The sequence below is a fragment of the Centroberyx gerrardi genome, chromosome 8, assembly GCF_048128805.1.
Source record: "Centroberyx gerrardi isolate f3 chromosome 8, fCenGer3.hap1.cur.20231027, whole genome shotgun sequence".
Classification (NCBI taxonomy): Eukaryota; Metazoa; Chordata; class Actinopteri; order Beryciformes; family Berycidae; genus Centroberyx; species Centroberyx gerrardi.
Genome location: NC_136004.1, coordinates 9028518 through 9054546, shown reverse-complemented (window position 1 = coordinate 9054546; position 26029 = coordinate 9028518). Strand labels below are relative to the sequence as shown.

General features: G+C 44.0%; 1 protein-coding gene across 1 annotated transcript in view; it reads right to left on the bottom strand.

Moving 5' to 3' along the window:
- Positions 1-23513, bottom strand: part of cux2b (cut-like homeobox 2b) — a 74190-nt gene extending 50677 nt beyond the window's left edge. Inside the window, exon 1 of the mRNA XM_071922196.2 lies at positions 23451-23513. Within this exon, the coding sequence (XP_071778297.2) occupies positions 23451-23513 (63 nt within the window). The remainder of the gene's footprint in view (positions 1-23450) is intronic.
- Positions 23514-26029: the final 2516 nt, after the last annotated feature.

Below are 26029 nucleotides of genomic sequence, written 5' to 3'. Positions count from 1 at the left end.
TCCAACTGTGAATTCCAATCCACGTTGTGACACAAACCGCCTCAGTCCACTGCCTCCCATCTGCAACTCAGTGTCAGGATGTCTCCTAGGACACGCTGGGAAACTTTGGGGACGACAAAACCGACAAGAACAACTAGAGCACGACAGAGTGGGCTGCCGGAGCCTTGGCGGGCCTCTCCCCCAGCGCCGGGTGGAATGTGCAGACTGCAGAGCTGCCGCGGAGAGGCAAGAAAACCGAGGGCTCCCTGGGGAGAACGTCTGTGGTGGGATTAGGGCCCCAACAGACCTGGTTCTGCTTCACACTCTCAGACCCTGCTGTCTTACAGCCAGGGGGGCCGCGGAGATATCTGCAGGGCTTTACAGTTCTGCCCAATCTCCCCAAGCCTCACCATGTAATTAGAGATAAAGACAGAGGGCCAGGCTACTCAACCTCAATTCTACTAGCTTCACACAAGGCTGCCCGCCCATAGCCCCCAGAGGAAGCCCACAACACCACCATTTGTGTAGCACCTGTGTACGCAAGCTAGCTCCACACCCTATCATCATCCAAACAACTGTTCCAAAGACTAAATATGACACTATGAGGTACGGTACATGATCATGATTGATTGGTGTTCTAATGTCCTGACAGTTCCAGTGTCCTAACAGGAGCTACACTGCAATGGCAATGTGCATTCTTTGACACCTGATGCCATATATTATGTGCATCGGAGAGGCTTCATATTGTAAAAATTCTCAGGTAAACAATCACCACAGTAAATAAGTAATTTTTCTTCATATCGCCCTCCTCTAAAACTTCATCCAAGCAAGGGAGAAAAGGCAGAGGAGGAACTCTCGACTATATTCAAGAAATACAAAATTATACTATGGAGGGATCCATTATTCATCTCAGATACATTTTTCATTTAAGAGTGGGCTGGATATGAGCAATGATGAATGCATCGCCCAGGATGCAATTTGTATGTAAAATAACAGAAGATTACAGAATATGTTTTAAGTGCAAATGCAGTTTGTTGCCATCTAAGTAGAAAATGCATTCCTACAAAAAGGAATAAGACCTGAGCCCATGACGCTGCCTCATAAAATCACTTAGCCCATAGCTAGGCCCTTCGCCAGTCCTTATAATGGGTCACAATGAGAGGCTCAAGTGATGAATGAGCCGGCTCGAGTAGATTTTCATTCATATAATATACCTCTTGGCAGGCCATTTGAAAATGCGGGATAAGTAAACTGAATAACTAAGGCTAATTCAGCTCACATCCAGCTCAGCAGCACATTTCCTTGAAATCCATTCCCCCCTACAATACACACAGAAAACACTCACAGACATACTGTTAGATACATGTCTACGCACAAGTGCACACCAACATACAACAGTGCTTCCTTGCCTGCCAGGCATCCACATGTTCCTCCCAGGACTCGCTCTCTCCTCATCAGCTTCACTCGGTGCACACCGTTTCAATTCACTGCCTCTCAAAGACACACAAAGAGCTTTCCCCTCCATTCACAGTACAAAGATTGAATACAGCCTCCTAACACAAGACATGCCCACCACAGAGCATGTAATACAGCTCATTACTGGGCACGCAGGGTGGAGAGGGCTGTGATGGGAGAGACAAGTACAACGGGCGAGAGCAGGGGGCTCTTACACCAACATCTCCATCTTTCTTCACAACTAGCAGGCCTCTGAAACAATCCAATTGATTTTTAAATGTTGTCTGGCTTATGTGTTATCCCAATGGTGGAGTATTTACAACCCAGAAATAGCATTTATAGATACAGGTGAAACAGCGTCACAGTGCCCACAGGCCCTCAGAGATCACCAGCGTGTGATGGGTAGGTTTCAGAGGTTAATTTAGGTCTGAATTACAAGTTCTCTTCCTGCCTCTCCAAAACAGTGGTTGACCCACAACCAAACTGTGCCCAATCACAGAGAGGCAGGGGAGGGGTCAGGATCTATTTGGGTCAGCCACATTGATCTCAGCCCTGGCTCTCGGGGTCAGGTTTGTGTGTGCTGACAGGAGGGCACTGGGTCTGAGTTTGGTGCATGGGGCCAGATGAGGGGAAGCGCTGTTTGGTAGGTAGGGAGGGGAAGGAGGACGGCGAATTGGCTAATCCACTGCTGTGCACGGCCTCGTGAACCTTCCTTAACCTCGGGGCAATCGCATGACCTGAGGCAAAGCATTATACACATTAAAAAGACATGAACTTCTGAGCACTGGCGTTTCAAGCACGCAATCAATGGGGCCACAGGTGCAAACATTTTCTGCACCGCCAGTGGAATGCCCTTTTTTTCCCCTCCTAGCATTACAGTGGAACCTGTTTTCCCCTCTGTGTTCATGTTAATGTCAGCAATAATGAAGACCTGCAGCACATGAAACAATAAAAAAGGGCGCGAGCTGGAGACAGTTTTTGGAGGTGGGCTGGAAACAGCACAGGGAGTCGAGAGAGAGGGCAGGATGTGAGGAGTCTGTCAACTTCTCCCTGTCTGCTCCTGTGTACGCTCGCTTCAGACTGAGGGGAGCAAATGGGCCTAATTCACACTGGCTGTGTGTGAGTGTCTCTGCTGTCTAGCAGCGTGAGCGGGGAATTAGATCTATGGTTTGTAGCCTTCATCCCTTCCCAGACAGACTTGTTCCGGCTCAGAGGCGCTGCCTAATCCGCACCTCTCTCCCGCTTGCACTCCCGGAAAATGACTTCACACAGCTGCCTCAAACGCCCAACGCAGCAATTCTCGTCTGACTGAACTCCCCCCCACTCCAAAAAAAAAAAAAATGCCTCAGCAGACCTCCCATAGCTCATTTAACATACCAATCCCTCCCCGAAGCCCACCTCCCCCCACACAGGAGATGAAAACAACAAGGAAAACAACCACAGCCCCACTTGATCATTTAAGGGCCCTTTTCTCTGGAGAACTGTCAAAATCAGCAGTGCTGTGGGAGGAATCCAAGGAGCCAAGAGGTAGCCTTGTTGTGCAGCGGCGAGTGCTTGGTTTCAGATATTTGTGTATGTATGTCCGACCATCACCGGCACAGTATAACGATGTGAATTGAAGGAACAACTTCAATGACATTCATGAAACTGTTCAGGTGTTTAAGTCACCTGAGGGGGGTCACTTTGTCCCTGCGGTTCTTCCGTGATCTTCCCTCTGCGTCCGTCTACCCGGCCTGAGTGAATGAGAAGTGAATCAAGTTGAATGTGAATTCACAGCGAGGGCTCCTTGGCATTCTCTGGGAACACAAAGCCAAGTGAGTTCTCACATTAAAACTGAGATCTTGGCCAGATGGTTTCTGCTGGTCGTCGTCAAGGACGCGAGCATGCTAGATAGAACAGGCTGGAAGAGGGCTGCTCCCAGGCACAGTGGCCTATTTGGGTCATGGAGGGTAACTCCAGATAATGGCGGGGCACTCAGACAAACACTCCAGCCTTGAGGACAGGAAACAGGGAGAGGTCCTTCATATAAACCAAAGCCTACCTAATGGCTTTCATCCGTTTCATGAATACCCCACCTACCGGAGTCTGCCATGAAGCCTTGCACTTTTTCACCTGCTTTTGTCCTTTCTCAGAGCAGGCAGCCATGAAAAAAAGATGCTGCTGCCGGTGAGAAACGGCACAGAGTGATTCGCGAGTCTTCAAGTGCCATTTTTGATCTCCAGGGCAAGTTAAATTAAGTGCATTTTGAGAAGGAAGAACCTGTGAAACAAACAGTGGCAAATATCATCTTCCATATGCTCAGTCAATTGATGCCGCAAAGAAACGCACTAAACTTCTCAAGAACTCCTTAGGCAGCAGGGAGAAACAAGTGATATTACAAGCAAAGGAGAATGATTAAAGCCTGATATGGCAGTAGAGAGGGGAGAGAGAGGTGATTTATCCCTTCACGGCCTTTTGACACTAAATTAAACTGTTGAGTCCATTCCCCCGTGCCAGCTAGTTATCTTTCCAGGCTAATTTAACACTATAATTTACATTCCATATAAAATACATCCTGATGTGGCGCTGTCAAGGCCGTACATCATTTGCGGAGAGTGCTCCAGTTTCAGTGAAAAGGACAGAATTAGATCATATTCATGATGCAATTAAACACTTCAGTGGGAATCGATGTAAAACCGATGAGCCCTGAAAACAATGCATATGGCTGAGAACATTAGAACACATTACCTTCCCCCGGATCCCTCGCTCCACAGACGCAATTTAAAATCCTCCGCCACTCCACTCTCCGTCTCTCCAGATTCATAACGCACGGCGATAATAAATGAATTTTTCACAAAATTATTCAACTACTAAATTGCCCATGGTAACTGAGTATCAGATGAAAGTGATGTGAATTATTAAGTAGGGAAACTGTTTGTTCTCACCATGGGTGTAATAATCGGCCAAATGAGGAGGGGAAGGGGGGAGCAAGAGGGGCAGGTTACTGTAAAGGGGGATCTTATAATAAACATCACTGTTGATGTAAAAATGGGAAAACTCTGTCTGCCGCCTGGGCCTCCAGCTGGGTTGATGGTATCGACCAATTTCCCTAGGGCGGCAGTGTGGGTTTTCTTATGGATACAGAGAGGAGAGCTTTACTAGGCGTTGCTGCACGTTCTCATGTAAAACTGGCAACAGGCCCTCTGGAGCTGGCAAACCACTGCAACAGCCAGCCAATGTTACACCACCTCACCACATTTTACATAATCAGACAGACAGCACAGCAGGCCACACACTCACACAGCTCCACTCCAGATCACATCAACTACCTGTCACACTTCTCTCCACAGCCGTCAAACTCACTTTGATTGGCTTATACCCATAGATTCAGAAAAAAAAAAAAAAAACAGGAATTGCAATACAAACCATCCAAAAAAACAATTTGAATTGCACGTATTTCCATAAATCACAACTGGCCTTTCCGATTCTCCTCACCACACCCGTTTTTCTTGTCAAAGTCCAAACTTGTTGATAGTAAGAAAGTAGATGAATGTAATGAAATTCAGAATTTAAGAGCCATACAGGGGGGCAGGAGTGCAGCAATTTGTAACCATTTCTGACACGATGAGTTGGCCTCTCCAACTGAAACAGTAATTATGCTTAATGGTCCTTTAATCTGTCCATCAGGCGGGAGGTGAGCAGCCAGGTCAGCCTAAAGTGCTCCAGGCGTCACACTGTGTCAGGGTACAGTCAGAGGGGTGAGGTGCTCCACAAGGAGTGCCAGCACCGCTCACTTCACCGCACGACACCGGCGGGCTCCGGGACACAGGCCTCCTTCCAACACACACATTAGTCCCCACATCACACACGCTAGCATCTCCTGCATAACAATGCTCACAATTGGAGTACAGTGCAGTGGCAGGAGAAAAAACTTGCTCTCGAACCCCCGCTGAATAAGTATGAAGTGAGCAAATGAGTGGAGACACTGGAAAAAGCGTGTGGGCAGCTGACAAATTCGATCAAATTTGACAAAATCCTAATTACCCTGGACAGGATAACTGATTTGAAGCTTTGTGTTGCGGGGAGAATTCTGAACTATCCTGTCCAGCTGGCGTCCTGGCACCCTGCCATCACGATTAATCTGTAACTCCGGGAGGATTTCTTTAGGTTGTGCAGAATTAGAACTGATGAAAGTGGGGTTGGAGCTCGGCTAATTCCGCTTTCACGTTAGAAATCCCAGGTCATGTCCCATACATACCTGGACTGTCACACATGACCCAGGGTGGAGAGAACATTCCAAGCAGAGAGCTGGCAGTAGGTCATTCCCAATAGTAATGGCAAAGACACAGTACCCATACCAAAACAAGGGTGAACAAATACTACCTTTGTACCCAGGATCATTTGTACCCGGCTCAGGCGCCTGGCCATCTCAGGGCCAGGCAGATAGAGCTCCCAGTCCCGGCTATGCATCTGCACTTCTGCTCCGCTTTATTTGTTATCTTGGACAAGCATTCTCCCCCACCATTTCGCTGGTCAAATAAAGAGGGGCGAGAAAACGAATCACTCCTAGACCTACTACTGTTGTTCCCTCAGCTGTCAACACTTCTCACCGACTTCACCCCCGCCTAGCCACATCGATACAGAGAAGTGACTGCCGTTTGCTTTATGATTGCCTTGTTTTATTCTCTCGACCGGGCTTTTTCTCAGCCCTCTCACTGCTCTAATCAGTCCGGCTTGCCTGGACAACGGAGCCATTGTCTCTTTAAGTGAAAGAGGCAGTGGATCAGCGCATCCCTTTCCATTTTCCCGCTTTATTAGCCCAGCGGCACACCACTGTTTATACTAGTGGGTATTCTATGTTTGCTGAGAACAATTACAGTATGACAAATGGTCCGTCAATGCCATCTATCAGGCCGGAGCTGACAGGAATCCTATAGACAGGGCAGCCATTTGTCCCCCCGCTCCCCATCTCTGGGGTCCCATGCTTTAGTATCCATGACAACGTGCAAGCCACTCGCCACGCTTGCCACTTCACAGTGAGAGATGAGCGCCCGTGAGTGGCTTTGAAAATTAGCCTTTGACACCCTATGTTCCACTGCACTCCCACCCTCCTAGCCCACAGTCCAACCCCTTTGGGGGCCCCCGAACAGTCCCGACCCTTTTCCACATTCAGGCACACACAAACACAAAAGCAAACACATAGCTAGGCGCTACCATAAACATACCTCTCTGGGTCTCACAGTGTCAATTTTATTGCGCCTGAGCTATACGATCCTCAACATTAACCTCACAGCTACATTACCTATGCTACAATGGAAAAAGGAAGAGAGGCACCAACACAGCCAACATCCATAAAATAGGTAGGTGAAATAGACAGAGGAAGACTGAGAGTGCCTGAATGCACATGAGCTGCCAACACATTATCAGATAGACAGACGGAGCCAACTGTCCTACCCCCCTTCTCCCATTTCATGAATGACTTCTCAGAAATATGATTTATCTCCAGAAAACAAGAATGACATTTAATTGAACAGCTCTGATGCTCCACATTAAACACTGGAAAGTATTTGTTTTTCAGTCAAGTAGCAGCTGTTCATTATGCCTCACCTTTTGGCTTATTGATACAGGAAACTCTGGTGCACTGGGAAGGGATTCAAATGCATGGGAGAGCTGTGCATTACAGCTCAGACTGTAGTTTAGACAAAATGCTGGGATGCAATAAATATAACATTTTTGCTGTGTTTGAGACTGGAAAATTGAATTGTTGCGGCATATATTTAAGAATATCAAGGGTCACTACTGGAAACATACTTAAGATGCTCAACAACGCTTGCATACTTGCGTACATCACAATTATTAGTATGAGGGATGTTGTGGGCCAAGCTATGATTCGCATTCGACTGTCTCAGACACACCTCTTTGGTGTTGTGTTTATGCTATAAACTACACTTGGCAGCTTAGGATTATATTACTACGGTGAAAGAAATAAACAAAGCTGTGCAAACGTGGTGCACTGTCAGAAGCAAGGGTTTTACGGCTTGTGATTAATCATATTTGGAGAAACATTAAAGGGAAAGGAGGAAACTGGCTCCAGCACTAGGAGGTAAGGGTGTCAACTGATATAACCCACCACTGACATCAAGCAGAGCCAGCTAGCTCATTGATGTGGCAGCGTCTCATTTTCACCAGTTTGGAAGCAGACAGTTTTGCAGCGCCTTGCGGTTCTTAATTATCTTCCGACTTTGTCTAATTCAATCAACACAACTCAGATCTGGCTGCGAAATGGCACTCACATCCCCTCAAGCTCAGCAAGTCAAAAAACACTGAATAAGTGGAACAGTCAAACTGACAAAATGGGCATAGCACATGAGAAATAACTGCTTTTTTATCTCCCGGGCTGAGACCTCATCCACAGCGGCGGGGATGAGGGGAGGCGGAGAGAGCGACCAATCAGCTTTTTGTTTTAAGTTACAGGGCTGCATTCAGGGGGGACACAGGAGTCAAGTGCTTTGATGACGCTGCAGATGCTGCCTCGCTGTGCAGTATGAGGTCAGTTTGTTACGAGAGACTCTTTAGGTCCCTCGTTCAAATGCTTCCGGTGAACCTAATATTCTGCTAACACGCTGGCATCTAACTACCATGACAGATGTCAGATGTCGGGGCGGTACATAATTTCTCACAACAACACATTTTTTTCGCAGTTACAGTCGAAGAAAGACATGCATCCAGATAGACCGGGCATGAATGTGCATGCATGCAAGCAACTGAACGCACACACACACACACACACACACACACACTGAGGATTTAAAGGTCATTAGGGATTAAATTGTTTGCCAATTTCCAGCCTAGAAAGTGAGTGAAATAATGGGAGGGAGCGGGATGACGGGATGCAGGAACCTCTCTATTGAACCCATCCCCCCAAAATCCTTTTCCAGACCACCACTATTCACCCATTCACCTCCGATCTAATTCAGAGGGCCACAGCATTATTAGATTTTGACATTATTAGCTCAAATAGCAGTGAGGCCCTGTTGTCATTATAAAGCCTTTACTTTCGCGCCGACTGCCAAATCTGTTTTGCACTAGCTACAGACTGCCAAACCCAACAATGGCAGATTAGTGAAGCCCTTCTCCTGTTGCAGCAGAGGTTAATATAAAGTGACAGGGCTAAGTCCGCTCCGATTAAGTATGCTGAGAGATATTACAGCAGTTTGTTACATCAGATCGTTATTGGATTAAACAGCATGCACAACAATGAAAGTTTAATTTTAATTTTCGGCAGGAATATAAAACAGGCTCTGAGAGTGCTCTTGTCAGAACAAAGGCAGTATTACAATACCTTCTTGTTTTGCTTCCCCCTTTGCCATTACTGGAGTGGCAGACATGGAAAAAAAGGTAATGATGGTAAGTGAGGGTGTCAACCTTGCATACACCTTTAGTATTTAATTTTTCTTCCCAACTTAATCCATTATTTATAAACTAAATAAATTCAAAATAGCACTTTAGGAGCACAAAACCCGTGAACCCAAACATGGGAGAATAGGTGTCAAAAATTCTAAGAGCATTTTAACTTGCTGCCTCCTCACTGTAACATTGCTCATTGGTGTGGTCATCCACCGCTGTGCTGCACGCAGAGAGCGCCCAGTCGGCCAGCGCATTGTTAGCTCTGCCAGAGGTCACTGCACCTGACCAATAAGCTGTTCTTAATCCTAACAGAGCCATCCATTATCCCATCCAATTTTTATGACCCTCTTCTTTATTAGATGAGCTATCAGCTGTCCATATCTGGCAGAAATATGAACTCCCTCATCTGGGCTCCAACACTCCCCGTCTTCCCAGAAGGCGGTGGTGCTCTGGGCCAGGTACGGTGTACCTGAAGCCCGGCCAGGGAAGCAGGGGAGGGGCTGAATTTGCCAGTCTCCTGGGGTATTCCCCGCTGTCCCGTTACCTCCGATAAATCTCAGTGCTTTACGATTAGGTACATAAAATGAGTCATAGATCTGGACGGTAAATAAGAGCTTGTCAGTGGGGCTGACGCCAGGCCCAGCTCCTCCTCCACCTCCTCCTCTGCCAGATAGTCCCTCTGTACCCCGGCCATCAGACTGCTGCTATTGAGCTGGGGCTAAAAAGGCTCCAATAAATAAGCCTGATATTTCCCTCAGGACGTTTACGGTGCCACCCAGAAGCATGCTCGCATACGCTGAACAAACAGAAAGCCATGCAAGGTTTAGATTCAGAAATAGGACTGTCTGGATATTACAATGGTTTATTCCTCGTGATCTCCAAAATGGCAATGCGCTCTTTGTTTCTAATTACTTCTCTCAGATAAAAAGCCAGGAAGTCAATGGATCAATCCATCTCAAGTATATCCAAACTGTATGCAGGACTCCAAGACACTGATGTCTTTTAATGGACCTTCAATCCATACTCGCAATTAACCATGCAAAATCCCCCATTAAGTAACTCCACTTACAGTGTATTTACTCTGGTGCTGTTTGGGTATTTTTCAGAGTGTGTCTTCCGTGGGGCTGAGAGAGCAGCAGTGAGATGACCTAAGGGAGGAGCGATGGTCTCCAAATGCACTAACACAATGATGGACACTTCCTCTGCAGCGCCAGCTAATCATTGTTGCCGATTCGTTTACACTGGTCCAAAATGACTCCCTGAATGACCGCCTTTGCATATTAAGCAGACAAACAGACAATAGGGACACACTGTTGGAGGACATGAGAGGAACTAAACACCAGCAGCGTCATGATAGTCTGGGGAACAGTAGACTCATAATATGTACAAATGGGAATGCACTGGCTTGATTGATAGCATATTAAACAGAATTGTGCTACTGCTTATCCGCTGCACATTTTGACAAGGTACCTGCAAAACTATTTTCAACATACATCAGCACCTATTCAGCATAACTGCATATAAAGTACATTGCATCTCTCTGAACCAGTTAGTGAAAAAAGGAGGCTATGAAGAGAAAGAGGTCTGGAGAGGAAAGCACAGAAAGTGCATGGCTACAGGCATGCAATCAGCTAAGAATTCAAAAGCTCGCCCAGTTTGTACAGTTCTATAATCAGAGAGCAAAGAAGGAAAACAACGCCACCGGCACCGCAGCACAAAGATTCAAAACATTTTCATTAGTGAGCAAAAAATAAGTACTCCTTAGTGAAAGTATTGCTTCTCTTTGCATAAGGTTGACAAGGAAGATTAGATTTTTGAGGGCAAGGTTTTCATATCACTTTGTCTGAACTATAAAAACCCTTCTTGCTAGTTACACCATTTTTATTTTATTTTTTGGGGTGGGGGTAGTTTTTTCAACATGTTCCTCCATTGTCAGTCAGTCAGTGTGAAGTATCAAAAATGTGAAAATAATTTAAATTCACAAAATAGAACTGCCACAATAGTTGAAATACTTCAGGGACCCTTGGATTAGTTTTGTGTTAATATAATTCAACATCAGTCAATTTAACCTCTATTTTCTATTATTTTGCTGATGTCCCAGGGTTCTTCACGGAAAACATGGCTTAGTATCAGTGTCATTCAAGCAAAATGAGATTTAATGGATTTTATCGAATGGATTTTTCAGAACGGTGTGCTTTCAATACAATATACAAACTAGCAGGTCAGTTGTGCTGAATCCTTTCTTTTCTGTTGAGGTGAAGAAAAACCTACCATTCTACTCAAGACTGCTCAAGGGTTTTCTTTGTTGCAAAGCAGAGTACGGGCCACAAAGTGAGTTGTGAAAGCCAGAAATCTCAGCACCTGGCCAAGTAATCTCCTAGTCATTGGTATTGACCCACAACCCTATCAAACCCTGCAGATATATTATGGTCATTTTGTGCTGTAGGACAGTAAATATCTTACTTATTGCACCTTTAAAGTCCCCTTCCCTGCCTCTTTAGACTACAACTGAAGGAAAGCATTTATACATTTGAGGTGCTGGCTGACAACATTATTATTTCCATTCTGTTCATGTGCTATATGGGTAATATGTCATTATGTCATTATCCATGACAATATGTCATTATGTCCTGCCATTATGTTCATGTGCTATATGGGTAATATGTCATTATGTCATTATCCATGACAATATGTCATTATGTCCTGCCATTATGTTATTATGCCATTATATCATTATGTCTATATGTCAATATGCCATTATGCCATTATGTCATTATGCCAATATGTCATTATGTCAATGTCATGATGTCAATATGTTTATATATCATGATGTCAATATGTTTATATATCATGATGTCAATATGTCATGATGTCAATATGTTTATATATCATGATGTCAATATGTCATGATGTCAATATGTTTATATATCATGATGTCAATATGTCAATATGTCATGTCATGATGTCATGTCAATAAGTCATGATGTCAATACGTCAATATGTCATGATGTCAAACGTCAATATGTCATGATGTCAATACATCAATATGTCATGATGTCAATACATCAATATGTCATGATGTCAAACGTCAATATGTCATGATGTCAATACATCAATATGTCATGATGTCAAACGTCAATATGTCATGATGTCAATACATCAATATGTCATGATGTCAAACGTCAATATGTCATGATGTCAATACATCAATATGTCATGATGTCAATACATCAATATGTCATGATGTCAAATGTCAATATGTCATGATGTCAATACATCAATATGTCATGATGTCAATACATCAATATGTCATGATGTCAATACATCAATAAGTCATGATGTCAATACGTCAATAAGTCATGATGTCAATCGTCAATATGTCATGATGTCAATATGTCAATAAGTCATGATGTCAATACGTCAATAAGTCATGATGTCAATACGTCAATATGTCACGATGTCAATATGTCTGTGTCAATATGCAAATACGTCATATCATTATGCCAATATGTCATTTTGTCAATGTCATTATGTTTATGGTGCCAACATGTCATTAATAATTCTAATATGTCATTATGGCATGATGCCAATATTTTATTATGTCGCGATGCCAATATGTCATTATGTCATAATGCTAATACGTCATTATGTCATGATGCCAATATGTCATTATGTCATGATGCCAATATGTCATTATCGCATGATACCAATATGTCATTATGGCATGCTAATGTCATTATGTCATGATGCAATTACGCCAATATGTCACAAGTATGTGTAATATTCTAAGATTTGTGCTGTCTTTCTTTCTTTCTTGATTTATGTAATGTATGTAGAGAGAGGACAGAATTTAACATTTTGTTATGATGTTTATAGTGCCCCAAGTCTGTTGCTGCTGTGACAATTGTATTTCCTACTGGGATAAATAAAGTATGTACAGTACATATGTATACATCTATCTATAGGAGAGAATATCGGAATACCCAAACATATCCAAAATGTGCTCTTTCTGTGTGTTTTGCATTTAGTGTGCTGTTTTTGAGATAATGGAAAGCTAGCTTGTACTGTCCAATAATTATATGTAGTGCGCTTAAGCTTACTGTTCCTTTTTTCATAAGAATATTTCTTTTAAAATCCTTTTAGACGTGCCACATGACGTGTATTTTTAAAGTAGCACAGGATAAGTGGTATATCTATCAGTATAAGTAACCTATTTTTGCGGTGTCATATGCATTGATTCATCTTTATGACTTTGTTAAATTGATCCACCCACATCAGGACAGGAAATAATGGATTTTAAACCATTTATTGTCACACCATTTGACCTTGTTTTCTGATACATTTTTCCTGTTGTTATAAGGACATTGCATTAGTAATCCTATTATATGTATATTTCAAAAACAGACGCTTGTGAAATAATACGAATTTTAAAAGGGCAATTACAGCTTTTGCTTTTTTGGATGGACTGTTTTTGAGAACTGCTTGGGACAGTCCCACCTCATGACTTTCAGCATGCTTATACTGTATGCCAAAATCATGTTGCTTTTGTATATTGGAGCAAAAGCAATACGGTTACTTCTACCAATTTGCATAATTAATATGGCCTTCATGTTTAAAAATATCACAATTTGCTGCTTGGAGAAAGGGCATCATAACATTACCCACCTATAAAGACTATGTGATGTACTACATTACACCAACTGTCTACCAATGTTTACCATTAGATATTATCCCATACTGATGGAACAGTATTTATATTTCAAAAAAACATCACCTGTAAACTTAAGACAGATGTACTGTACGCTGTACACTGTATGTAAACAAGTTGTACAGAAAAGTGTCCGTTCATTTGTGCTCTTCAGACACTGAAGTATCCTTGAAGTGATGCACAAAGAATATTTGGGGGGTGGGTGTTTAAGAACCAGATGTGTAAAAATAAGGAACACTCTGAAGAAGGATTATCTCCTCATAATTCTGCCTACGTATCGAGTCATAACTAGACACTGTCAGCAGTTGTGGAGAGGTTCTGAACATTAAGTTTATGGGCTCCTCATTATTTAACATGTTAGGGTCTCCCCATAGCCCAATGAAAATTTGATGGCAGTATTACAGCTAGTTTGTTGGCTCCTCACTCCTACTCACTACTTATGTGCATGCAAATGGGTAAGAGAAGGCTCTCTGGACAGACACAAACGCACACGAAAAGACATTAGACTAATCCACCTTTCTGCTCTGATGTATATAAATATTCAAGACTGATCTTCCAAAGGGCATGATCAGAGTGCGATGGATTTGCTGCGGCCTTGGTGGTGGTGTTGTTGTTGCAGACATGCATGAAGAGGCCAGATCCCTGTCTGGATGGGCCAGAGACTGCAGTGGTGCAGTGATCTGAGCTGGCCGTTTCCTGCCTCTCCATCTGCATACAGTAAAAAACAAACATTCCTATAAATAAAGACGGCTGTCCAGCAACTGTCTTCCCAGCGACAATGGTATTGACCGTAGTCAGATGCTCCGCTGATTAAAAATTGATCCATTTCGAAAAATCTAATCAACTGAACAGGATTCTCTCATACGTGGGGTGGGGCCGGGTGCGTTTGGGGGGTGGAGGGGGCGAGCAGCTGCTGACACAGAGAGGCAGACCTGTTATTAACCCCTGCACCTCCGCACGGCCCCCTGCACCCTGCTCCCCAGTTCACATCCCCCTGTGCCCCGGGACTAGACACGGCCCAGACGGCCTGAATTATTCAGCAGTCTGGGAGAAGCTCTGGCCACTTGGCCTATTAATGCCTGCCAGTGGAGGCTAGTGGCTCTAATGGCCGGTCCAGAGGAGCCCCAAGTCCCAGTGGACGGGAGGAGCGCTGCTAACGCTGGGCTGCAGGGGATGTGAGAGCGAATTCATCAGGGGCCGAGGTCACAGCAGGTTAATGATGCCGCGCGTCTAGACGGACGCCGGACTCACACCCTGCCCAAAAGGCACGGGGGGATGGTGCTCGCATGCACTAATATTTTTTTTATCTCTGAAGGAGAACCAGCTCCACAATATGAAGTCTCTGGGCGTATTTATAAAACCCCGGCATTGTTGACTTTGGCCATGATCCGCATTTGACCTGAGGTTTCCCCCCTTAAAAAAAACAACAACAACAGAACGCAATGAGTATCAGCAAAGTCACTGATATGACTAGACCTCCCATTATATTCAGGTAGACCGACCAACTATTTAAGGCTAAATGCAATAGAGGTGAAGGCACTATTTATCACTAATGGATAAAATGTGGAGGCACATCTGAAAAAACATTCTCAACAGAAAGATTACAAGATCGTCTACACAACCCACGTCTGATTACTCACAACCCCTTATCATTATCGCACAAACAATCCCAGCAGCTTGAGAGGGCCCTCAACTCCGGCACAAAGTCACTCAGTAATCAGGGCATCTCCCCCAGAGAGGAAGAGGGACGAGGCTCGGGGTGGGGCGCTCTTTTGGGAGCAGCATCGGTTGCCATGTGTTCTGTCACCTTGGTGATCATGTGCATCCGCTCGGTGTTTCTAAGGGTGTAAACACAATAGTAAACACAGGCATAAGAGAAAATGACCCCCCTGGGCAGAGCGCAGATGATCCAGTCAACAACGGAATACATGATATCGAGTCAATGTGGCACCTACCTGGAGGATTCCTCATACAGAAAGCTCTCAGACAAAAAATAATCATGGCTACACCAAAACACTCGGTCATCATTCAGCGTGAGGACAAACGCATTATAAAGTCCAGACAGAGAGGCTGAGGAAGGTATTCTTATTATCATCCACTGGAGATTTATGCACTTCAAGGTTGAGTTCTTTGAGAGAGTGTGCTCGATAAGTCTGATGAAGCGGAATGAGTTTAGCCTTCAGTAGGTGCTATCTGTACTCAACTGCCTGCCACAACACACGCTCTTCCCTTATCCAGGATCTGATGCCAAGCACATTTACCGTTGAGGTCAACATCGCTGCCATGATTGAACCAAACCAAGGGCATCCCATGGGAGGCTACAGAAGGGACACAGACACACCCCTCTCCCATTTACACAAATGTAATTTCCACAGCTCCCTCACTCAAGGTGACCATGCACATAATTCAGAGATCCACATTGGCCTTCCTGATGGGCTCATCACAGCAGGGCGAGCGGACAATTCTCCATCTGCATTCACAACAAGTCGGCAAAAACATGCAGCGAGAGGAGCTTCTTCAAAAATACGAGACATTCATTCCGACAAGCATGTAGAAGTGTGGAAAATGTGCGGACCCAGCACAGAACACCATGCATAGAAAATTATTTTGCTTGGCTGCAGCTAAAAATCATATGCTTGCTTATCATAAAGAAACACTGGATCACAGTCTAAATATTGGGACTGCATTAATAGTCAATTTCATAATTTCCATATAGTATCCAGCTGGAATGAAATATTGTGTGTAGCAAACATTCCAGTGAGGTCTGTGGAGATCAGCTGGGGTGAAGGGCTCAGGAGAGCACAGAGGACTGGCCATTTCACATGTGGGTCCCCTGGTGTGTCATACAGTAATAAAGGCGTTGGGCCGCAGGTTGACACCCCCCTATTTCGGTTCCTTAGGCTTATTCTTCCTCCAGCCGCATACAGCAGAAGCCTGGAGCAATGTTTAGCTAAACCTGCTGGCCTACGTAGGCAGGGAGAGTCCCCAGAGGGCTGAACAATCAGACAATTTCAAGATCATGAAGCATTAAACCAATCCCGGCAGGGTACACTAATTAAACAGCCGAGCCCGGCACAGCCAACCAATCCCCACAGAGCAATTAAATCCATCCCCTCTAAAACACTGTGGAACCTGTCTGGGGAAAACCGCCGAGGAGTGAGAGAGAGAAAGAGGGAGAGATGGAGAGAGGGGAGGGGAGAAAATATCATAAAATTCATCTGTAAAAAAAAAAAAGGAAAAAAAAACTATAGGGGGAATGCAGTAGGAGGCTAACAAGGGAAATTGAAAAAGGAGAGACTCAATTCAGTTCTTTGTTCTTCTCTGCCTTTTTTGCATTAAGGCTCAAAATGCCTGAACAATCCTTTTCTTTCAGCTGAGGATGGGGAGTGTGTGACCACATTATAATGCGAAAATAGTGACCCTGTTGCGATCAAAAGTTGCATATTTAATTAAGATTACAAGGTCCGGGAAGCACCGTGAGACTAACGGAAAGACAGAATAGCCTCAAGGCCTATATTACACACCGGCAGAGCTGCTAACACAGTTGCAAACCCTAATCAATACCCCAATGCCCTCCACTACGAAAGTAAATGAACAGGTGACAATGGAGGCATGACATCACTAAGGCTTTCCAAGGAACAACAAAACCAGACAAACTGAAAGACAAGAGGTGGTGGAGGGAGACAGGCGTTTTGGGGAAGAGTGATCTCTGGGATGATACCTCCTGCACAACCTATTAGTTAACAGATATAAATGCAGACATTAATAATGGATAGTCAATGAATGCATAGCAAATAGGGCTATCTTTCCCCCCCCAACAATCTTATGGTTAGGTATACAAAGATAGGCAAATGCTCGTGTTGTGAGCGTTATTTTCCGGGAGAGAGAGGCGCGGAGACGGCGCAAGTGTATTTTAGTAGTGTTGGAGAGGAGCTGAAATCGCCAAAGGGGTACGATATGAGCGGGAGCGACTGCAACCAGAGGTGTGGACAGAGAGATAGACTTGCTCTTTTCTCCCCCGACTGAGGCGGTGTATAAATCACAGAGCCCAGCTTCATGTCTCCACTTCCTGTTCCTCTCCATTAAAAATGATAAACTGTACCTCTTGAAGCCACTCGCTCGCTTTAGGGTCCCAGTCTGCACCTTCCTGGTGAAGAAGCGGGAGAGCGCGGCTCAGATTTATTCTATCCCCTCCCATTGTTGGGGATGAATAAGAGAGTAATTAACTGTGTGGGGGTAGCAGCTGCACAAAGACAAGACTGGCTAACACAACAAGCCTGATCCGTCTGCTTTTGCTCTAACACACCTTTTGTATTATTTTGATAAATAAGAGCACATCTGCTTAGTAATAACAAATGCTGTATTAATGCTCAAAAGACCACCGAGAGCCCGTCGTTCCCAGGTCCTCTCTCTTCCACTTAAATGAGGACAAATGGGCCTTACAAATGGGTGGCATGCACAAGCCTCCTATTCCTCCACTCTAGGAAACACACGCTGTGCAGTGGCACATAATAAGAGCGGCCGGGATCCCCGTAGACAACCTGGAGAAGGGCAGTGAAGCATTGATCTCATGAGCGTGCCGGGCCCAGGAGCACCCTTCACACCGCGCTAACCCCCGCTACACGACAACCGGCGTCGGGACACACGCCGTACAAAAGCCCGGCGCTCGCACACACACACACACACACACACACACAAAAAACATTAAAAAAAAAACAGGTCTTGGTTTTTTTTTTAAGCCATGAAGGACGAAATGGACAATAGAGGGATGAATTACAGCAAGTGAAGCCCTGCCAAATACAGCTGAGGCAGGCCGGGTAGAGGGATGGAAAGAGAGAGAGAGGGAGGATGGAGGAGAGAGAGGGAGGGAGGGCAGAGGGATTCTTTGTAAGCCCAGTAAAATGAACAAGAAAAGACTGGTGCTCAATACGTCTGCAGTGGCGTCAGACAGTCAAAACAAATAAAGCAGGGCCGCGGTGGAGATGCGCGGCTCAATATGGACTTGCTGGGCTGGGGACTGGCTGTCAGCAGGGAGAGAGGACACAGCTTTATACCCATACCGATGAGCCATTACCTCTCTCCTCCCGATGCTTCCGCCTGCCTCGCTGTGAGGGAAGAGGAGGCTGCCCTGCCGCCATGGAGCCTTCCTCCAGCAGACTAATGTGTCCCTGAAGTTTTGTTAAAGCTGGTTATTTACTCCTGCAAAGCAATTGCTCCAGCCTAGGGGCAGCAGAATAGGAGAACACACCGCTATGAAAAATCTGGCATCTCTCCGCTAGGAAGCACTGTCAACTACCAAGGGGGCGTTCCTGCTGAAACATTAGGGGTACTGGTTTTTGGCACAACACTAGACGAGAGAAGATGCTAAAACAGCAAGCCTTCCAAAATATGAAAATTCCTGACTGTGAGAATTGCAGGCCGGAAGAGCAAAGCACGACGGCTGATAATGACAGAATTATTAGCACGCATTAGCTAAAACCCATCAATGATCAATACTACTAAATCATATGTACACATGATGTCAATAATTTCATCTGTAACTGTTCAAGCAGCAGTTTAATAAGACAGCTTTCAGGACGGTTAAAGTATGCAATCGCTGATATAGACAGTAACATCATCACACACAGGCTTATCAAACAGCAGTACATATTCTGCAAACAGGAGGCAAAATAACTGTGGATAGGTATGGAAATCTACTTGAAGGAAGGTCAAAGTGATTAAGCTGACATTAATGACAGGCCTAGTCTTTCTGTGAGAATGCTCACCGTAGCTGTCTCTAAACCCATTTGTCATTCTGCTTCCAACGCTGAAGCATCTGCTTTGAAGTCTCTACCACTAATGCTACACAGAGAGGTTAAACAGCTTAATGCTGAAGTCTGCTTCACTCCTCTCGCTCTCTAATGTTCCCTGCGTTTTATGTACCGGGGTTATGGCTCCTGGATTTCACATCTCAATTTACCCCAGATAGTCCTGTAAAAGCTTCCCTCTTTCTTATTTTCTTTGTTGTCACTGTCAAAGGGAAAGAGGGGCAACTCAAAGGAAATGGGACCGTGACAGACATGCCCCACCCATCGATTCACACAAGCCATGATAATAATATGAAAGCATGTTAAGAAATGTTTATGTGGCAGGCATGTGCGACTCAGACCTGTGATGATGGTGATGGGGCAGCTTTTTACATGTAAATGCTGCACTTAAACGGCTGAACATTTGAAAAGATCTGACAACATAAGATAAGTCTTGAAAAATTTAATAATGAGCATATAGCATCCACGGAGAAAGCAACTGGAGGTCAACCGTAAAGCTTTTTGTATCCATCACTGCATGTGAGTGAAATATTACAGTCATTGTGATAAATAATACAAGATCTGTAGAGCTCTGAACTTACTTATTCTCCGCTACAATGAGATTATACTGATGCATGTGACATTAACAATATCAGCAAACAAATATATGAAAGCATGAATGAAAGGGAGACAGAGACCGATTTTCACAGCCAATTTGAGATTGCAGGGTTGGTATGGGGGGGCGGGAGCTGCTGGCAAACAGCACACAGAGCAGGCTGGCAGCGGAGGCAGCCAGGCTCACTGGCTGCAAAGCAATTTCACTGTTTGGCAATACTGTTGTCTCTGTGTGTGGATTAGAGCTGACACCAGAGCAACTGAGTCATGCTAAATGTAGTACAATCACAAGCTTTTGTTCCTGATCTAAAACCCCGCTGCCTCTTCGATTCATGGAAGAGAGTGTGGAAACAAGGCTAAGAAATGGTAACAAATAAGCTGAGCATTATTACGCCGTATGAGCACAGCATTGCGACATCACTAAAAACAACAGAGGGATTATGGTACCCAGTCGGTGAAGGCATGGAGCCCGAGTTTTCTAAACTTACCCATGAAAGGAAATCTAAGGGAAAGTTTTAAGCCGTGCTTTGATGGTATTCTCACAAGTCCTCATTCTAAAATGTTTGACGGTCAATTAAAGATGATAATATATGTGGTAAACCGGTGGATTTATGAACGATAAAAAGAAAGTAGTTTCAATTGGCAGAATTAGACAATAGTACTACTGTAAAAAAGAGCATTTCCACCTGGTTCGACCACACCTTCTCATCACCTGGCTCTGCAGAAGTCTTTCTACGGGCCGAGTGCTCTCCTGGTACCGTATTGGCCCAGAGTTGTTTTTGGGCCTGGCAGGACCTGGCAGGACAGACCCTGACCCGTCCTTTTCATGCTCGCCCACGGAAATGCCATCTGGCTGGTGTGAATGATTACCGCGGCAACGGCCGGGTGACCTGCAGCCAGCAGGAACCAAGGTCACTCCACCTCAACGCCTCGCACTTTCCCTGCCCTCTTTTCATCAGCCTGCAGGTGAATTATTCATCCTGTACAACTCTCAGGCACAAATCTACTGCACAAACATTTTTAAGAAATTGCACACTCAGTTTATTATTACAATAACTTGTAATGAGAAAATAAATGTTCCTGTGTGAATTGCTAAAAAAAATAGTTTGCAGATGTCCTCCGATATAGCAGGAATACTGTTCTATAGGCTAGATGGTGAAACAACTGTAATGATGCTACACTGCCTAACACTGGCTGAATGACTGAATGAGAAATAAGTGAATTAATTGATTTCTAGCACATGTATAAGGGGATGTCACATTTAACCTACAGGCATGTTTGCAGCCAGCGGCTTGCAAGAATATTTATCAGTTGCTTAACTGTCAATAAGACGATGTGATCAAATCCACGCTAGTCTGCTGAGATGTTGGAGGCATATTTGTGTCACTTTTCAACTGATCATTAAGCAACACATATTGACAACGCATATGATATTATTAACAAATGTTGTGTTGAAAAGTAACATAATTGTGTGTTTTCCCAGACTAAACAGGTGAATGTGCGGAAAATTACAAATTTTTTTTAAGAGTGAATGTGCAACACAAGCGTAGGTCGATCTGTCGCTGTTGTTAGCATCTGTGTTTTTGATATGATTTACTTTCAAAACCACCAAACTGATACCTGCTGTGACTATTGTGACTAATACCTGTATAATTGTGTGAGAAGGCTATATACTGACTTTGGAATGAGCCTCCCATCTAATAACTCAACAGCAGGGATGTAGTGGGGGTAAACCCATTGACCTAAACTCAGTTTACCCACCTTTTCATTTGTGGAATAGTTAGCCCACCTTTTTGGGGTGACATAAATCTTTCTGAGGTAAATTCATACTATACATCATAGTAAGTAGCATCACACTGATGAAAGTTACATGAGGATAGGGTCATTTAAGGGAGAACAAGCATGAATTAACACTTTTCTGAATCATGGATTTTCCTTTATCCTGGTGGTTGCTCGCCTTATGATGATCACTGACTGGAGCTTGCCCAGCTTCTTATTATTTACCACTACATCACTGCTCATGACACTGGGTAATGGCTTGGGCATCCTTAAGGGGCAGTTCAGATTCAGCTCTCAGGCCATTCAGTCTCATTTAATAAAAAATCTTGAATCTATACATCTATCATAAATGTTACACCGTCCTATGGATTCTGGATGAATCAGGATAAGAGCTTGATTGCCTGCAATTTTCTGAGGCAAGATGCTAAATGAAGCCACAACAACAATAGCTCCCTCGCCCCTCTGGATCCCAGACTAGATGAGTGGTCCAGCGGCTGGGAGCTGGAATAACACTCGGCCAACACAAGACAACCGAGAACCACCAGATCTGATTTCTTCTCCTCGGTAGGCTTTTCCGAGGGACCCGGACTGCCATGCTCCTGTCATTTCTCATGTTACAGAACATCAGTCATACGGCAGAGACGGTGCCCTTGCGCCGGCCGAGGCTGATTTACAAACATTAGCGGGGAATACAATTACACAGCCCCCCCGGCCGAGCAGCCCTATGCGGCTTCAGGAGAGAGAGGAGGGGGGGAGTGGACACTGGAAACAGCGTTTAGGTTTTCCAACCTTATTTCAACGTTTGGTTTCAGGAATACAAGCGCATAGCCTGTCAGCATTGTGGTTTATAAATCCAACTTTCAACTCAGTGGGTTAAGCTATAGGCTACGGGCACGGCATGTTATTTAATGGAGCTATATAGGTACAGGCTAGGCTGTGGTAAAACAAACTGCTCACCTGCCACATCTCTAGGCTATAAAATGCAAGTATCATAGGCTAGAAACATTTTTTTGTACAAGCGAAATAACACTACAGCGCTTCAACGTTGAAAGCCATGGGCTGCAAAAGAGATAGCTCGTCTTTTCAAAAACTAAAATGTTGCACTATCAGTAACAGCTGACGTTTCTTATTGCACAGCCTACCCACAGAGAAAATAACATTCGCATTAAATGTGCGAACAGAACAACTCATGTCAACCAAAAAACTTTCTGAATCATAATTCAAACTTTCGCACATGCAAATGGCGCAAGAACGTATTAAAAAAATGCATAATCACAAGAATTATACTATCGGAATATACTGAAAGATGCAGCAGCCACGCAACGGTCGTCGACACAAACGGCATAAAACATTAAGCTGGGTGGAAAAAAGTTGTAGCCTACGTCCAAGAACCAAGATTCAGGGGCGCATTAAAAGTTTCCGTGCATGTACAGCGATGTTTTGTCGCTTACAATAATAGTAAAAAGCAGAAAAGCTAATGTATGTAAACATCAGTGCTGTCCGCGGTGCTGATCCCAGAGCGGTGTGGCTAACAGAGCCTGTGCTGCTCAACGGTCGCTCCACCGCTGATCAATGATTGAACTGAACAAAGGCAGAAGAGGGATCAATTTCTAATAACTATCAATGCAAACACCGCTAGCTTTCGTTGTACATTCACCCAAAACGAGATAACACACATCGGAGTAAAGTAACATGACATACCGCTGGAAAAATACGCCGAGAAAGGTGAGAATAACACTAACCTGAAGCCGCCGTAGATCAAATTTCTTCCAATATTGAAACATCGATCCTACATCGGCGGCCATCTTGGGGGATATTGAGGAGATTTTTTTCAGCGGCTGCAATAAATATGTGGGCTGGATTCCCCCTCGTTAAACAACGTTTACGATTACTGGTCCTACTTTCAAAAAAAAGTAATGAATAGACTTAACACGAGAATCCACCGATGTGTTTGGCAAGTCTGCCAACATGTTTGGTAGCAGGGGGGAGAAAAATAAAAGATATTTTGGCGAACTACCCCCGGTCTTTCAAAAGTAAAAAGCAACTGTATCCACGCGTCCGTCCTCAACATTAACTGGACAATTGCACTTGATTTTGCTTTGGCAAAGTTATCAATACTGACGTAAAGGCGGGGGATGATCAATACCGTCTGGAAAAGGGAAGGAGATGATGTGTAGATTAGTGGAGTTCAGGGAATTTAGCCAAGCCTACTTTTTTAGCCTGTTTATTGCAGAAGCACATGGAAAAATAAGGGTAGGGAATTAAAATGCATCATCTACACTGTTTGTAACTATTCCTTTTTGAGTGTCACTTAATCCATCTGCCGTTTGCTCATTCTTATTCTGCAAATTGAACTATATCTTCTTTTAAGACTAATCTCTAACTTTATGGACAAATTCCTAATAGAATATGACATGAAATAGATATGTCAAATGTTTGCTCATCCTTCTATAACCTACTGTGTTGTAAAATATTATGTTATGATAAATGATAAAAATGATTTATGTCAAATCTGAATTAAATGCGTTTTTCATATTATATACCCTTATAGGCATTATGCCTGTAAATATAGCTTTAATTCCCTGTTTGATCACATTTAACATTTCACATTACTGTGATTATAGCTTAGAATAGTTGGATTTCTGTGGATCCATTTGTATAGATGGTCGTAGTCTGCGCGTCTATATTGAATACATCGCCTATGTGCATTCATGTTAATAAAAAAAAAAATGTGGTTAACAATTTAGTATAGGCTATCCCTTGGGGTAAATGTAAGCATGCATGTAAGTTCAATTATAAGATTATAAAGTCATACATTTAGATTGGATCAAAAGTGGGATAAGATTTCATAAACTTTGCTAAGATTTTTAATGACTTCATGACATGTCAGCAAAGCTCTAATATTTTACCTTTACTTAATCATTGCTCTTTGTCTACTTAAGATAACTCATTCCCCTGGTCAGAGAACACACTGTAGGCTGTTGTGCTGCCTGCTACAATCCTGGTGCCATGTGCTCCCCCTGCTGACACTACCGCGGTTGAAACAAGACCATTTGCAAATGAAGATTGTTTGATTTCCTCCATTAATTATACCATTATCACTGAGTGAAGGTATTCGTCAAAACCAACGGTTTAATCCACTTTCCACCTCCTGATCACTGAGGATGAGCCTCACAGTAGCTCCTAGCTGATATCCCTTGTAAAAAAAAAAATCAGTCCTAGGTAGAAAATGATATCCTCATGAGTCATATTTTTAGTACCTCAGGGGACAATGACATATTCTTCTGCCATAGAAAAACACCTAGGGGGAACGTGAAGGCGGCTTATTAAAAGTTTCACTTATTGCATTTTATTTGTGGCTCTAGGCTGAGGCTAAGATGCAGGATTCAAATGCAATGAGCATCATAGCTGTGATGTATCAGAGAACTTAATATTCACGCTGGAGCTAGAAGGCAGTTGGATGCCAGTCTCGCTACAACTCATGAAGATGTGAACGAGGTTTTAACCAAAATTAAGGAATCACAGGCTATGTTTTCTCACTGTCAAGGCTTTTGGTGACTTTGGTTGTTGGATTATGATTTCCTGACATAGTTTTGGGACATTTATCCTCTATAATTAAACATTAATGTTAATGTTTTTAGTTGAACATTCATCACATTGCACATTGTGTAATTAGCGATTTGTTTCTTCATATATCCTCTGAGACACACACTCATGCATGCAAACACACACACACACACACACACACAATTCACCAGAGAGGTGAGAGTGCAGGGTCAGCCGGGAGAGAAGAGTGACGCTGGAACAGATTGAGGTCCTGGTCCTGATTCTTGCTCCAGGACACTTCAGGAAGGATGGACATATTGGCTGTTGCCACAATTGAACCTGTGACCTTGTGTCTGTACCCAGCGGGACACCCTGCCCACACCAAATAAGCTCTCATTTTCCAGCAGATCAAGCTTATATATGAAATGCTATTTAAAATTTCTGGAAGCACAGACAAATGCAACCGATATGGCATTTTCAGCTCTTTTCTTGGCTGCAAGATGGGTACAGTCTGTTCCGTTACACCGTACCGGCTCAACAGGAATGTAGAACATCCCGGCTCTTTGGGGACCCAGGTGGGACTGGAACCCGCAATCTCCAGCTCCAGAGGCTGATGCCTCGTCCGCATTCAACCTCGTGAAATTAGCTGAACTTTCAGTCAAGTCTGAACTTCTGAAAGCGTCCTCGACCTCATGTTCACTGCCGTCATCAACAAAACACCACAGGCCCCCTCTGTGACCCTGTCACCCCATTCAAATTAATAAAACGATCCTGA